The 16085-nt window shown below is 38.0% G+C and overlaps 1 protein-coding gene across 3 annotated transcripts in view; it reads left to right on the top strand.

Moving 5' to 3' along the window:
* The window catches only part of LOC114654091 (lysine-specific demethylase 4C-like), a 980420-nt gene that overhangs the window by 71514 nt on the left and 892821 nt on the right, over window positions 1-16085 (top strand). For all 3 annotated transcript variants that reach the window (XM_051930015.1, XM_051930013.1, XM_051930014.1), the window contains exon 5: window positions 9040-9233. In XM_051930015.1, coding sequence (XP_051785975.1) covers window positions 9040-9233 — 194 coding nt within the window. The remainder of the gene's footprint in view (window positions 1-9039; window positions 9234-16085) is intronic.

Here is a 16085-nt window from a genome sequence, read left to right as displayed (position 1 = left end):
GCAGGGGGGCTGTGTGCAGCTGCTTCCTGAAGGACAGGCTGCACGGAGCTTCGCATACTTAAAAGCTCAAAGGGCACGTATTGATTTTTGACTGTTTGTTTTTCTGTGGCTCTCTCTCTCTCTCTGATCCTGACGGAGGGGGTGTGAGCTGCCGCCTTCGACAGCTTTGTACCGGCGGTGCTTCGCATACTTAAAAGCCAAAAAGCCCTATTGATTTTTTTTTTGACTGCTTGCTTTGCACTCCTTTGAAAAGGAAGATATGTTTGCATTCTTTTAATTGTGAGACAGAACTGTCATCTCTGTCTTGTCATGGAGCACAGTTTAAACTTTTGAAAAAGAGACAAATGTTTGTTTGCAGTGTTTGAATAATGTTCCTGTCTCTCTACAACCTCCTGTGTTTCTGCGCAAATCTGTGACCCAAGCATGACATTCTAAAAATAACCATATAAACATATGGTTTCTACTTCGCGGATTTTCCTATTTCGCGGGTGGCTCTGGAACGCAACCCCCGCGATGGAGGAGGGATTACTGTACATACATATATATATATATATCTATATCCGAAGCCGTGCAAGCACACTCTTGAGAATGCAACGTATAGTTGTACAGAAGTAAAGCAATCTTGCCTCAAATGAATGGCAACCTTTTGTAGGTCTATGAACTTAATTTAAACTTTAGGTTTACACGGTGCTTTCTTTCCGAAGTACCTGCACTCATGAATATGTCTGTATGTGTCAGTCGGTCAAATCTACGCGCTTCGCACCGGCGAAGTACCGCTTTTAAATTTTTATTAAGAAGAAAAGAAAACCTTTTTAAACTGAGGGAAAATATACTAATAACAGTTTGTTAAGGATCTGTTTTTTTGTGAAGCTGCCTTCACTCGAGTGATCACTTCGAGCTGACTTGCTGGCCAACTATAAGCGTTACCTGGTAGGTAACCACCCATACAATCAGATTGTGAATCAGACTACGAATGCCGTGAATGTAATTACCCCGATCTACATGTTGTCAAATAAACGAACCACACGCTGTGGCGCAATTTTAGGGGCTTCGCCTGTAGCGCTGACGTCCGAGGTTCGATTCCCGTAAGGGAGTGAAGTGAGTAGCTGGTTACCTACCAGGTAACGCTTATGGTTGGCCAGCAAGTGAGGTAACATCAGTCACGGTGCCTTCAGTTGTGAGAAACATCATAGAATGGTTGAAAATAGTTTACTGTCAAATAATGCAAAGAGTACGCGACACGTCTTTCCCCTTATTCTTGGCTTATCAGGCGTACACACTCACTGCACTTGCTTACGGTAATTGAACCTCGGACGGCAGCGCTAGAGGGGCTTCGCAGCGGTGAAGTATTGCTTTTAAATTTTAATTAAGAAGAAAAGAAAAACTTTTTAAATTAAATCTTAAAAAGAGGTGTAAAGATATTGACAATAAGCTACGCAAACCCACCAAGAAATGCAATCGTTTAAATCAAGGCGCGAGTTGAAAAACACCATCCCATAATATTAGTTAACGATTAACACATTTCTATATATATTGTAAGCATACAATACAACTGATAATATGTTGCGCTTATTTATCTGGTGTACCGACATTTTTGCGCGTTTAATGTCTGAAATCTAACGTGGTTTGTGCCCTTCAGAATGAAAACAGTTTGCATTTACCTTTTTAATAAAAGGCGAGCTTTTAGGCCTGAGAATTCACCCTGTAAATGCACACGTTTAATTGCACATGTGTTAATATGTATGCTTACACAGTATTAAAAGACATTCAAAAATTAACGTCATTTACCTTCGTTCCCGCGTTTGACTCATGCTGTAAATCTCTTCCTTGTTTTTAGTTCACGTGATTACGTAGGAGGCGTGATGACGCGATACGTGACTCCGCCTCCTCCATTAGAGTATATGGACAAAAAACAGGTTCCAGTTATGACCATTACGCGTAGAATTTCGAAATGAAACCTGCCTAACTTTTGTAAGTAAGCTGTAAGGAATGAGCCTGCCAAACTTCAGCCTTCCACCTACACGGGAAGTTTGAGAATTAGTGATGAGTGAGTGAGTGAGTGAGTCAGTCAGTCAGTCAGTCAGTCAGTGAGTCAGTGAGGGCTTTGCCTTTTATTAATATGTATAGATATACACATATATATACATATCTACATATATACATATATATATATATATATATATATATATATACATATACACAGCCACATATATATATATATATATATATATATATATATACACATATCAACATATATATACACATACATATATACACATACATACATACATACATACAAATACATACATACACATACATATATATATATATATACACACATACATACATACATACACACATATATATACACAGACACATATATATACATATATATCTACAAAATATTCTTCTATAATACGCTACCGTGGCTATTCGTTTGTCTGTCCAGGATTTTAAATCAGCTGTAGCTCGCAAACTGTTTCACCTATTGACTTGAAATTTGGTACACATATACTACGTCACGTCTACTATTCGCTTTCCCACACATATGAACATATATATATATATATATATATATATACACATACATATACACACACATACACATATATACATATGCATACATAGTGCGTTGCAACACGGGCTGTGATTGTTACATGGGAGGGATACGACAAATCACAGCTTCCCGCTTTCTAATCGGGCCTGTGATTTCTGCTTTGACGGATGCCCAGATCCCACAGTATTTCCCCTTAGGACAGGCGTTAGGCAAGTGTAATTGAATAGCGGTGCTGCAAGTTATTACTCTTTTTATCTTTATTTTATTTTATTGTAGAATCAACTCACAGCAGCGCGCACCAGTGCGTCCGTGGCGGATGCGTACGGCTGCCGTATTCATTCTCTACCACCTTCGCTAATCATTCTTGAGGCAGATTGAAGACTTAAGTGCCAGCTTAAATGAAAAATTAAAGAAAACATACTAAGTTTTAAATAAAATCGCTCTCTCTCTCTCTCTTGCGCTGACGTAGGGGGGTGTGAGCAGGGGGGCTGTGTGCAGCTGCTTCCTGAAGGACAGGCTGCACGGAGCTTCGCATACTTAAAAGCTCAAAGGGCACGTATTGATTTTTGACTGTTTGTTTTTCTGTGGCTCTCTCTCTCTCTCTGATCCTGACGGAGGGGGTGTGAGCTGCCGCCTTCGACAGCTTTGTACCGGCGGTGCTTCGCATACTTAAAAGCCAAAAAGCCCTATTGATTTTTTTTTTGACTGCTTGCTTTGCACTCCTTTGAAAAGGAAGATATGTTTGCATTCTTTTAATTGTGAGACAGAACTGTCATCTCTGTCTTGTCATGGAGCACAGTTTAAACTTTTGAAAAAGAGACAAATGTTTGTTTGCAGTGTTTGAATAATGTTCCTGTCTCTCTACAACCTCCTGTGTTTCTGCGCAAATCTGTGACCCAAGCATGACATTCTAAAAATAACCATATAAACATATGGTTTCTACTTCGCGGATTTTCCTATTTCGCGGGTGGCTCTGGAACGCAACCCCCGCGATGGAGGAGGGATTACTGTACATACATATATATATATATATCTATATCCGAAGCCGTGCAAGCACACTCTTGAGAATGCAACGTATAGTTGTACAGAAGTAAAGCAATCTTGCCTCAAATGAATGGCAACCTTTTGTAGGTCTATGAACTTAATTTAAACTTTAGGTTTACACGGTGCTTTCTTTCCGAAGTACCTGCACTCATGAATATGTCTGTATGTGTCAGTCGGTCAAATCTACGCGCTTCGCACCGGCGAAGTACCGCTTTTAAATTTTTACTAAGAAGAAAAGAAAACCTTTTTAAACTGAGGGAAAATATACTAATAACAGTTTGTTAAGGATCTGTTTTTTTGTGAAGCTGCCTTCACTCGAGTGATCACTTCGAGCTGACTTGCTGGCCAACTATAAGCGTTACCTGGTAGGTAACCACCCATACAATCAGATTGTGAATCAGACTACGAATGCCGTGAATGTAATTACCCCGATCTACATGTTGTCAAATAAACGAACCACACGCTGTGGCGCAATTTTAGGGGCTTCGCCTGTAGCGCTGACGTCCGAGGTTCGATTCCCGTAAGGGAGTGAAGTGAGTAGCTGGTTACCTACCAGGTAACGCTTATGGTTGGCCAGCAAGTGAGGTAACATCAGTCACGGTGCCTTCAGTTGTGAGAAACATCATAGAATGGTTGAAAATAGTTTACTGTCAAATAATGCAAAGAGTACGCGACACGTCTTTCCCCTTATTCTTGGCTTATCAGGCGTACACACTCACTGCACTTGCTTACGGTAATTGAACCTCGGACGGCAGCGCTAGAGGGGCTTCGCAGCGGTGAAGTATTGCTTTTAAATTTTAATTAAGAAGAAAAGAAAAACTTTTTAAATTAAATCTTAAAAAGAGGTGTAAAGATATTGACAATAAGCTACGCAAACCCACCAAGAAATGCAATCGTTTAAATCAAGGCGCGAGTTGAAAAACACCATCCCATAATATTAGTTAACGATTAACACATTTCTATATATATTGTAAGCATACAATACAACTGATAATATGTTGCGCTTATTTATCTGGTGTACCGACATTTTTGCGCGTTTAATGTCTGAAATCTAACGTGGTTTGTGCCCTTCAGAATGAAAACAGTTTGCATTTACCTTTTTAATAAAAGGCGAGCTTTTAAGCCTGAGAATTCACCCTGTAAATGCACACGTTTAATTGCACATGTGTTAATATGTATGCTTACACAGTATTAAAAGACATTCAAAAATTAACGTCATTTACCTTCGTTCCCGCGTTTGACTCATGCTGTAAATCTCTTCCTTGTTTTTAGTTCACGTGATTACGTAGGAGGCGTGATGACGCGATACGTGACTCCGCCTCCTCCATTAGAGTATATGGACAAAAAACAGGTTCCAGTTATGACCATTACGCGTAGAATTTCGAAATGAAACCTGCCTAACTTTTGTAAGTAAGCTGTAAGGAATGAGCCTGCCAAACTTCAGCCTTCCACCTACACGGGAAGTTTGAGAATTAGTGATGAGTGAGTGAGTGAGTCAGTCAGTCAGTCAGTCAGTCAGTGAGTCAGTGAGGGCTTTGCCTTTTATTAATATGTATAGATATACACATATATATACATATCTACATATATACATATATAATATATATATATATATATACATATACACAGCCACATATATATATATACACATACATATATACACATATACATACATACATACACATACATACATACATACATACACATACATACATATACATACATATATATATATATACACACATACATACATACATACATACACACATATATATACACAGACACATATATATACATATATATCTACAAAATATTCTTCTATAATACGCTACCGTGGCTATTCGTTTGTCTGTCCAGGATTTTAAATCAGCTGTAGCTCGCAAACTGTTTCACCTATTGACTTGAAATTTGGTACACATATACTACGTCACGTCTACTATTCGCTTTCCCACACATATGAACATATATATATATATATATATATATATATATATATATATATATACACATACATATACACACACATACACATATATACATATGCATACATAGTGCGTTGCAACACGGGCTGTGATTGTTACATGGGAGGGATACGACAAATCACAGCTTCCCGCTTTCTAATCGGGCCTGTGATTTCTGCTTTGACGGATGCCCAGATCCCACAGTATTTCCCCTTAGGACAGGCGTTAGGCAAGTGTAATTGAATAGCGGTGCTGCAAGTTATTACTCTTTTTATCTTTATTTTATTTTATTGTAGAATCAACTCACAGCAGCGCGCACCAGTGCGTCCGTGGCGGATGCGTACGGCTGTCGTTTTCATTCTCTACCACCTTCGCTAATCATTCTTGAGGCAGATTGAAGACTTAAGTGCCAGCTTAAATGAAAAATTAAAGAAAACATACTAAGTTTTAAATAAAATCAGTTTTAACGGGAAAAGATGCCGACGAAAGAAGAGAAGCAGCGGGACGCTAGGGTGAAGAGCTGCTCATTAAGCAGCAAGCGCATCAACCTCTGAGCAAACGAATGGTAAACGTACAGAGAAAGAGGATAAATACTATGAATTGTCATGTCAAGTGTATTCACTCCACGTTATCGTGCAGTGCGCTGTTACTGGTATTTTGATAAAAGAATCTGAACAACATATAAGAAGCGTATAAATTATTAAACAGTAAAACATTAACATTTAAGAAGTAAAGATACATTGAGTACTACTGTAGTGCTTTCGGGTATAGTACATTTTTTGTTTGCCCATTACATGCATAAATGTATACATTTTTTTGGTGTACCTACCCAAGAACACGCGACATGACCCGACAGTTAAAAATTTATCGCTCCAGCAATTTTAACTCTGTTACAAAGTCATCTAATATGGTATTGCAAACGGCAGCGGGAGCGTTTCTATAAACTCAATTTAAACTTACTGTTTACACCGTGCTTTGAAGATGCATAGTATGCGACACGTGTTTCGGCGTAATTGTGGGCTCATCAGGCGTACACACTCACTGCACTCCCTTACGGGAATCGATCCTCGGACGTAGAGGCGAAGCCCCTAACGTTGTGCCACGGCATGTGGTTCGTTCATTTGACAGCATGTAGATCGGGGTAATTACATTGCAGGCATTCGTAGTCTGATTCACAATCTGATTGTATGGGTGGTTACCTACCAGGTAACGCTTGTGGTTGGTGAGCAAGTCGGCTAACTTCTGCCACGATGCCCTCTTTCAGTTGCGAGAAGCAGATCATACAAGGGTTGAAATAGTTTAATATATATAGCAAAATCACCGTGCTTCGCAGGGGGGAATATGGTATTGCAAACGGAAGCATTTGTATAAACTTAATTTAAAGTTACGTTTAATACCGTGCTTTGTTTCATATTCTTTTCCTACCTTATCAATTGTGTAATGTGTTTTTTGAACAGGTTTGATTCATCGAAGTAATCACTCCTACTGCGTTCAGTCACTTCACGTGAGCCGCTCTCTTGTGTGATGTTGCGATGTCCACGGGTTTATTTAATGTTAGCTAAGACCCGGCAGTTAAAAGTTTCTCACTACAGCAATTTTAACTCTGTTACAAAGTGATGCAAATTCTCGTTTATATCTCGTGTCTTCTCATTAAACTTGTATCTTGCGAATATGGCATTGCAAACAGCAGCGGGAGCGTTTCTATAAAGTTAATTTAAGGTTACGGTTTACACCGTGCTTTTTTATACCTTGTGTCTTCTCATTAAACTTGTATCTCGTGAATATGGTATTGCAAACGGCAGCGGGAGCGTTTCTATAAAGTTAATTTAGACTTACGGTGTACACCGTGCTTTTTATACCTCGTGTCTTATGAAGATGCTTGTATGCGTCACTCACTCGCTTCTTATTGTTTCGCTACCTTGTCAATTGGGTAATGAATGTTTTCTTCAGCGCTCTTTAGGGCACCTCCTTCTTTTCTACGTACAGAGTTCACAGTCAGTTCACGTGATTACGTGGGAGGCGTGATGACGCGAAACGCAACTCCGTCTCCTACGGCCATCTTGCTGCCTTCCATTACAGTATATGGACAAAAAAGAGGTTCCAGTTATGACCATTACACGTAGAATTTCGAAATGAAACCTGCCTAACTTTTGTAAGTATGCTGTAAGGAATGAGTCTGCCAAATTTCAGCCTTCCACCTACACGGGAAGTTGGACAATTAGTGATGAGTGAGTCAGTCAGTCAGTGAGTGAGTCAGTCAGTGAGGGCTTTGCCTTTTATTATTATAGATTGGTGTAAGTGTAAATAAAAGGTAATAGCCGCTTGAAAGATTAAGTCCTAGCTGTGTTATAAGTTTCTTTCTAAAACTAGTAAGAGAGTGCAGAGCAACAACTCGCACCCATGCAAGGTACTAGATACTATCGGGGGGTAAATGAATACCACGTGCAGGCAATTGAAGCTTCATTACTAGCTGAAGAACTTGGCAGTCTTAACCACATGAACTGGAAAATTCTAAAGTTTTGTGCCTTCTTCTATAGGAGAGGAAATGTTCAACTAAGCTTTTGTAATTTTACAGTATGTTTTGTATTGTTATTGTCTTCTGTCTAGATATATCTAAATACATATATATCTATGTAGATATCTACTCTATATATATTTGCATACAATGTATTCATTTTCTGTTATCTTTATGTTGTAGATAAATTATTTTGTTTATTGAAACAAGTGTTTGGGTTATTTGTAGTCTATCACAATGTCGAACCACAACAGAGAAAATGAGTGTTTAATATAGAGTTTTGCTGATTTGTGAGCCTTATTCATAAATTGTTTGGATTCCACTAGAAGAAATATTATATATAAACTAATACTAGATCATTTAGAATATTGTGAACAATAAATTAGAAAGTTAACAGATCATTGGGAACATTTGAAAGTTTAACTACATTACTGGCCCTTTGTCCGTATTTCTGTCTATTTCTATGTGGTATTAAAATCCATAGTATGTATTCTGACATGCTTGATTGAAAATGAAATAGGCAAAAATTAAATATCCTTTAGCTTCAATAGTGAATTTGGCCAAGATCACAAAATCCATTTCTACCTGGAAAGGCAGGGACTTTCAGTTCTTTTTAGTGACTTTTTTTGTATCATTCTTTCTTGTTGAACTTTACTTAGGTTGCTATATTTAAGTCTTTTCAAAGTGTTGTAATGGCATCTAGATATAGAACACAGGAACACAACATTTGAAAGAAGATTTTTTTTTTTTTTAAAGATTTGAACCTCAGTCAATGCTTAGCCCAAGTCCTAAAATCTGAGAAGGTGGTTCAAAATTTTACTGTTAGGTTTTGATCTTTTCCTGATATTTTGGAACATTAAGACTATAGACTCTGATTCTGTAAAAAATGTTTGCCTTGTTGAGTTTTTTAAGATAATTTTTACATCATAATATTATATGGTAACAAACCAATTCTTTTCCAGGGAGTTGATGAATGGAGAATTAGCCATCTTCATACCATCCTGGATGTAATCGAGGAGGACTGTGGCATTTCCATTGAAGGAGTAAATACACCGTACCTTTACTTTGGAATGTGGAAAACCACATTTGCATGGCACACTGAAGACATGGACCTGTACAGCATCAATTACCTGCACTTTGGAGAGCCGAAGTCATGGTAAGGCTTGTATGAAGTATGATGTACAAAAACTATCAGCTTTAGAGAATAAAGGAGCAATTGATATTTCTAGTTTATGCCAACAGTACTTTTTCAGCTGTAGATTCAGAAACAGTTTAAACAGCCTGTCTAAAACAGTGAAGGACCAGCACATTGGATAGATTATAAAATAAATGTGTTAATTGGTGGCTAGAGTCTGAGCAGCACTTAGCATAGGGTTTTAAAAGATGTCACCTTCTAAAAAGGCCACGGTGAAACATTGGCAGACTAGATATAGACAGACTTTCTACTCTCTGTTAAAATGTTCCACCTCCACTTGGCGTGGAAAGACACAGATAATTGGCTGTATAGCATTTGCTGTAATACTTGTAAACAGAAGGTGTTCCTCTGGTTACATCCATCATTTAGACCCTGACCACCTTATCCAGTTGCTGTCCATTTCAGTGAAAGGACAGAAGTTTTCTTTGTATAATAGTTATAAGGTACCTCCACCCAGGCCAGCTTATGCCAGTTAGGTAGGACTGTCCGATTTTTATAATAAGAGCTCTTCATAGGATAGTGTTTCATTTCCAAGATAAACTCTTATATGATTCAAGCCCCACATTTCCAGCTGTAACCTATTGGTAGCCTCTGGGAAGGTGGGGTGAAGCTCTAAACGGAGCACTGAAGCCAACACACATTTTTAGCATATTCTGAATATTACTTAAGAGTCTCCTAATTATTAAAACAAGCCCAAAGTAAAGCCAAGATCCATTAAGAACCTTCCACAAATAGTTATGATCCACCTGGAAAAAAGCTTTCTTATATTCAAGAGAAACAAAGTCCTATATGCAAGCCAAGGTGCTTGATGAAAGTTACATATTAAGATGGATTGCCCAACTGGGTGAATAGAAACTCTGCTCAGGGTGAATAATAAATTATGCCATTTTTCCCAATTTCATAGGCAGGGCTTTGTACATGACTCTTTAGTCCATAAAGGGCTGTGCCATGCGTGTCTTATTTTCACATAGAAAAGTCTTCAGCTTTCATAAAAAGAGACCACTTCCCTATGACAGTTAAGGAGCATTACTTCTTGGTCCAAGATCTCTTGCATGACAGCCTGCAGGTATGGTCCCAAGACATTCCACAATAGATTATAAAGCTCAAGTCGAATACCATCAAATTATGTAAGGAAGTAAATGATTTAGCCTACTGGCTTATAGTGTGTCAGGGATTTTCGGAAGGTCATTAAAAGAAAAGGAATTTTTCTCCGTCCATACCGACAAATCTAAGTTTTAAAATATTAAATTAAATTTGCCTCTGGAGCCACTTCTACTCCAGCCTAAACAAATATCTCACTACTACACCAGCACTCCAGGCTGGTGTCATGAATTTTATAATTCAGCAGTTCAGACAGTGATACCTACTTTGCTTTTAAAATTCCAGACCTTCTTCAATAGATGAGGGAGCTATGATTTTGTCAACAGTCTCCTGCTGTAGGATTACCATTGCTTCATTCATACTCTTAGTGACATTCAAACTGTATTCACGACAGAACTAGTGAATTTATACTTTTACTAGCATCCCAACATTGTCTCTGACAAAAGTAATCCCTCATTGTTTGTGTGCATTGTTTTTTTTAAGTCAATTATTCTTAATCTAATAATCAAAACAGAACTCATACTGCTTTCTAAGCCATTATTCTAAATGATTCCTGTCAAATTCAACAGTCAATGTATAGTTGAAATTATCCCCAATCTACTTTGTCATCTGAAAACATTTAATATCTTGTTACTTAACATTATAAACTCTCACCTTTGTAAAAAATGATGAGTACATGCTAATAAACCAAAAAACAATATTTTTTCAGTGATGATTGTTAAAACCAACAGACAGCATTTTTGACACAGACAGAGGATTTAGCCATTTAGCTTACGAGTATTATGATGACTGACTCTCCACTGTGACTTATACTGTCACTAAAAAAAACCATCACTCTTGTTCCTTAAACCTCTATGCTATCTCTATGCTGTTGTAGCGTTTCCTTGAGAATAGCCATTGGTAAGTGCTTATTTCTTGAAATCTATGTATTTGTAGAATTTAAAACCAATTTAGAATTTACTAATTACAAACTTCTTCATTCTTTAAGAAAAGAAATAAAATACAGTAAAATAAGTTGAAGATACAAATTTCAGAACCATTCTGAATCCTTTTTTAGTAAAAATTAAAGCAACCTGATAATAACACTTTAAAGCCTCCAAAGTTCCTCTTCATAAAACATTTTGCGGAATTAACATTTATACAGTTGTAAATTTGTACATCGGATTGACAACACTTATTCTACTTTTAATTTGTTTAGGAAAACTACATATTGCTTCTTTTCTCTGACTCACCTCTAAAAACAAGAATGAGTCAGTAACTGCATCCTCTTCCTCCAGTCGTCACACATGTTCCATCAGACACCCCTAAGTCTACAGCAGGGTCTACCTCTTTAGCCCAATCTGTACTGACTGCATTTGTTTACTTAGGAACACCTTACCTTTGTACTTTTTCATTTTCAACAGACTCTTCAGGTGTTTGAGATGGGTGCATAGCATGTGTCTCCATCATCTTTTGGAATGGCTGCATTTGCCACTTCAGGAGCAATGTTCACAAACATTGGTTCAACCTTTATTATTGTGATCAACAGCCTCATTATTGAAATCAGGAGAGTTCTCTGATAATTTTCTTGGGCCCAGAGGTTACATACATAATATATTCAAAACAATCTACTTTAAATCTCAGTGCTACAATAAGCCCTTCATGATCATTATACAGGAGTAAAAACTTGCCTTCTAAAATACTCCACACAGTTCACCTAAGGAGCTTTATGTCCATGTAGGATTCTTTTTGTTTGGGACACTTCCTGTTCTTACTGTCCCATCTTCCTTTCTAAAACTTCATTAGATAGAAAAGAGAAGACATTTGAGGGAATGGACAAAGAACGACAAAAGAGATGAAATAAGAGAGCCTTGAAAGACATTCACTGGGCAGCAGAGTCTGAAAGACAACAATTGCACATCACATTCTTGGGGCACAACGGGTGTGCTTGCAGTCAGCATCTTGGAAGACATCCCTCTGGAAATTGGGCACACTCTGGTTCATTTTTTATGGTTCAAGCTTAGCAGTTCACACACACACATGAGGTTTGCAGCACTCAACACTCCTCAGAAAGAAAAAAAAAATAGACGAATAGAGGGAAAACATGACAGGAGGTTTGATGAAATCCTAGTTTTAAAGCTGGGTATTTCAATGCAGCTTGAGGTATGTCACAAAAGTAATGCTCCAATTTATTTTAAATGTTTGTGCCATACCTTTTGTATATTTCTTATCAATACTTGTATGTTTTTGGTCAGAGTATGTTCGCAAAGCATGTCTCATGACTTAGTTGTGTAAATCTGTCCTTTTAAACAAGTCATGTACTATTGCGCCATTGTTTAAACTGTATTTTTAAGAATACTTTTGTTAGTTCTAATAAGACGGATTAATGTATTTATATTCCAGGAAAACCAAACAATGGTTAATTCTCCATATACCGCTTAAGAAGCCGTTATACAAATCAGTAAGAAAAGAATTCAATCAGGTGAAACCCCTTCAAATGAATGTGACACTTGAAAACACAGCCCTTGATAAATATGACATAGTTTGTGTGCACAAAATTATGTGACTAAAGTGAGAGTGGAAAGGCTGTGAGAGTGGAAAGGGGCAAAGTTTTGCATGTACACACACCAAAAAAAAGCAGACAAGAACATTCTTGATTGATCAAACGTGCTACACTTTATTCCAAAGGATGAAACACAGACCTGTGGAAAACAGATTAAGTTTGCTTGGTATTTCTCAACATGAGACAGCAGCTGTGTGCTGTAGTCAGGAGCTGACAGTCATTTGATAAAGTAAGAGACTAAACAGAACTCAATTTGTATTTTCCTCCTCTATAGTCACAGCTAAAATGTAATACAGTAAAAGTGAGCTTGATATTTATTTTTCATTATACGTTTGTTTTAGGAATTGTGTATCAAGGTAGCAGCCACCCAAGAAGCAGATTGTGTGTTACAGTAACTGTGTCTTGGCTGAGGTAGCTATATGGGCACTGCTGACATTGAATATGCTCTTTAAAATTATGACTTTAAAGCTGTTGTATAACAGAAGCAAAAGCACAAATATGGTAGTATATAAAAACATTAAAGTACAGAAAATTTTGATAAGATATACAAATGAACTTGTCTCGCAATTGAGCAAATATCAAAGCATTTGTAAAACTCATCAGTCATATGTTAGCCACTAACTTTAGAAAATTCATCCATCCATCATCCAACCCGCTATATCCTAACACAGGGTCATGGGGGTCTGCTGGAGCCAATCCCAGCCAACACAGGGCGCAAGGCAGGAAACAAACCCCAGGCACCCCACCGCGGGGCACACACACACACACACAAAGCACACACCCATGGGACAATTTAGAATCGCCAATGCACCTAACCTGCATGTCTTTGGACTGTGGGAGGAAACCGTAGCACCCGGAGGAAACCAACACAGACACGGGGAGAACATGCAAACTCCACGCACGGAGGACCCAGGAAGCGAACCTGGGTCTCCTAACTGGGAGGCAGCAGCACTACCCACTGCGTCACCGTGCCGCCCCACTTTACAAAGTTGCTCATTAAAAATATGTTTGTAAGTGTAAACACAGATTTGTTTTTCTCTACATCCCCTTTTAAATTTTATCTATGTATGTTAATACCCAGGCTTTGCTGAGGTGTCAAGAAGAAATTTGGAAGACCTTGGTTTGGGTTAGCATAGAAAAATTCTGAAAAATATTGAAATAAGCTAGGAAGAACATGAACATACTCTACAAATGTAGAGTGAAAGACAAAGAAAGAATGAAGCCTTCAAGTGACAGTAAAAAGAAAACGAAAAAGAAACAAGAATGCGAAGACAAAAAAATGATGAACCCTCACACTTGTTTGGTAAGGTGATGAGTAAGTTGTGCCACTTCCTCGTAATTTCTGTAAGAAAGGAAAAAATAGTTAAGTTCCTATTAGAAGACGAAGTGCAGAGTGTTAAAAACTAGACTATTCTAATAAAAAGCTAATAATTCTTTTCTTAGTGATTTGTATAATGGCTTCTTAAGCGGTATATGGAGAATTAACCATTGTTTGGTTTTCCTGGAATATAAATACATTAATTCTTCTTATAAGAACTAACAAAAGTATTCTTAAAAATACAGTTTACAGTTTAAACCGTTTAAATAATGGCATAATAGTACATGACTTGTTTAAAAGGACAGATTTTCATTGTTGAAAATTAATAACCCTGCAGCGTGACATTACAAGAAAGAACTTTTGCTAAGCATTTTTCACTGTAGAATTTGTCTTATAGGCTCAGCTTCATCAACCTAAATGTAAGCTTCTTGCAGGATAGGACTGAGATGGTCAGTCATTTGATAGCAATCACTCACTGGCAGCATCACATTTATTGAAGATCACCAATTGGAGGGCAAGTCTGCTTCTTATCTGGAAGTGAGCATGTTTTTTGCACTAATAAAACTTTTCAAATTGAATAAAGCAGTTTGTGGTTACCGGTTGCTAAATTGGTTACAGTACGTATCTCTGGTAGGGTTGTCACAATATAAAAATTGCAAAGTTCAATAAGATACCCAGAAAAGTATTGAAATTAGACTCAGTAAAAAACCTTGTTAACTGAATTGCAATTCTCTATGCATTAAAATCTTTACATTTATGAAAACAGGTAATAGAAATTTTAGTTTTTAAATGCAAATTTTTCAAGTAGTGCTATCTATACTAATAAAAGGCAAAGCCCTCACTGACTCATTGACTCACTCATCACTAATTCTCCAACTTCCCGTGTAGGTAGAAGGCTGAAATTTGGCAGGCTCATTCCTTACAGGTTACTTACAAACGTTAAGCAGGTTTCATTTCGAAATTCTACGTGTAACGGTCAGTACGGTCGACAACGTCCGTCATGTTAAACTTTCTTATTTATGGCGCCATCTTCACGAAATTTGGTAGGCGGCTTCCCTGCGCTAACCGAAACCGATGTACGTACTTATTTCGGTGGTATGATGCCACTGTCGGCCACCATATTGAACTTTTCAACGGTCTTTGTTACTTATGGGCCCATCTTCAAGAAATTTGGTACACGGGTTCCCAGCGCTAACTGAATCCTACTTACTTACATATATACGTCCATAGCCTGCAGCTCGGTTGGTGTGTGAGGCGGCATTGTATCCTCCATCCCCACGCCTCCCACGTAGTTGGCTGCCTGCCTATATAAGGCCGTCCGTCGCTCCGGTCTCTTCATTCCCTTCCTTGCTTCACCACGGTATTCACGTCTCCCTGCTGATAACTGCAGCCTTTTTATTTAATCCACGGCTTCTCTACTGTTTTATTGTTCGTTTATTATGATTATAGTTATTGTGTAGATATTTTAGACTTAGTTTACATTGTTCAGGTACCCATTTACTTTATCTTTCCAACTGTACCCCCATTAACATGTCTATCGAGGTGATCACCATCGATCAAAGAACTGTCACTTACCGAGTGGTTTCCATGCCCGGAGATGGCGTCTGCCTTTTCCATTCTCTGTGTTACATATTGCATGGCTATATCAGGCTCACTCTTGATATCCGGAGGAACATTGTGTCTTATGTATTGAATGACTGGGACAGGTTCAAGGTGTGGACTGATGACGGTACAGGAGATAATTATACTACACAGGAGCACTATAAGAGTGAAATGCATAAGCCCTTCAACCTATGGTTCTGCATGTGAGTTGATGGCTGCCGCTGAATTGTTCAGTTGTCGCTTTCAAGTG

The sequence above is a fragment of the Erpetoichthys calabaricus genome, chromosome 7, assembly GCF_900747795.2.
Source record: "Erpetoichthys calabaricus chromosome 7, fErpCal1.3, whole genome shotgun sequence".
Taxonomy (NCBI): Eukaryota; Metazoa; Chordata; class Cladistia; order Polypteriformes; family Polypteridae; genus Erpetoichthys; species Erpetoichthys calabaricus.
Note: the sequence above shows the minus strand (reverse complement) of the source record. Positions and strands in the feature narration are given on the sequence as shown.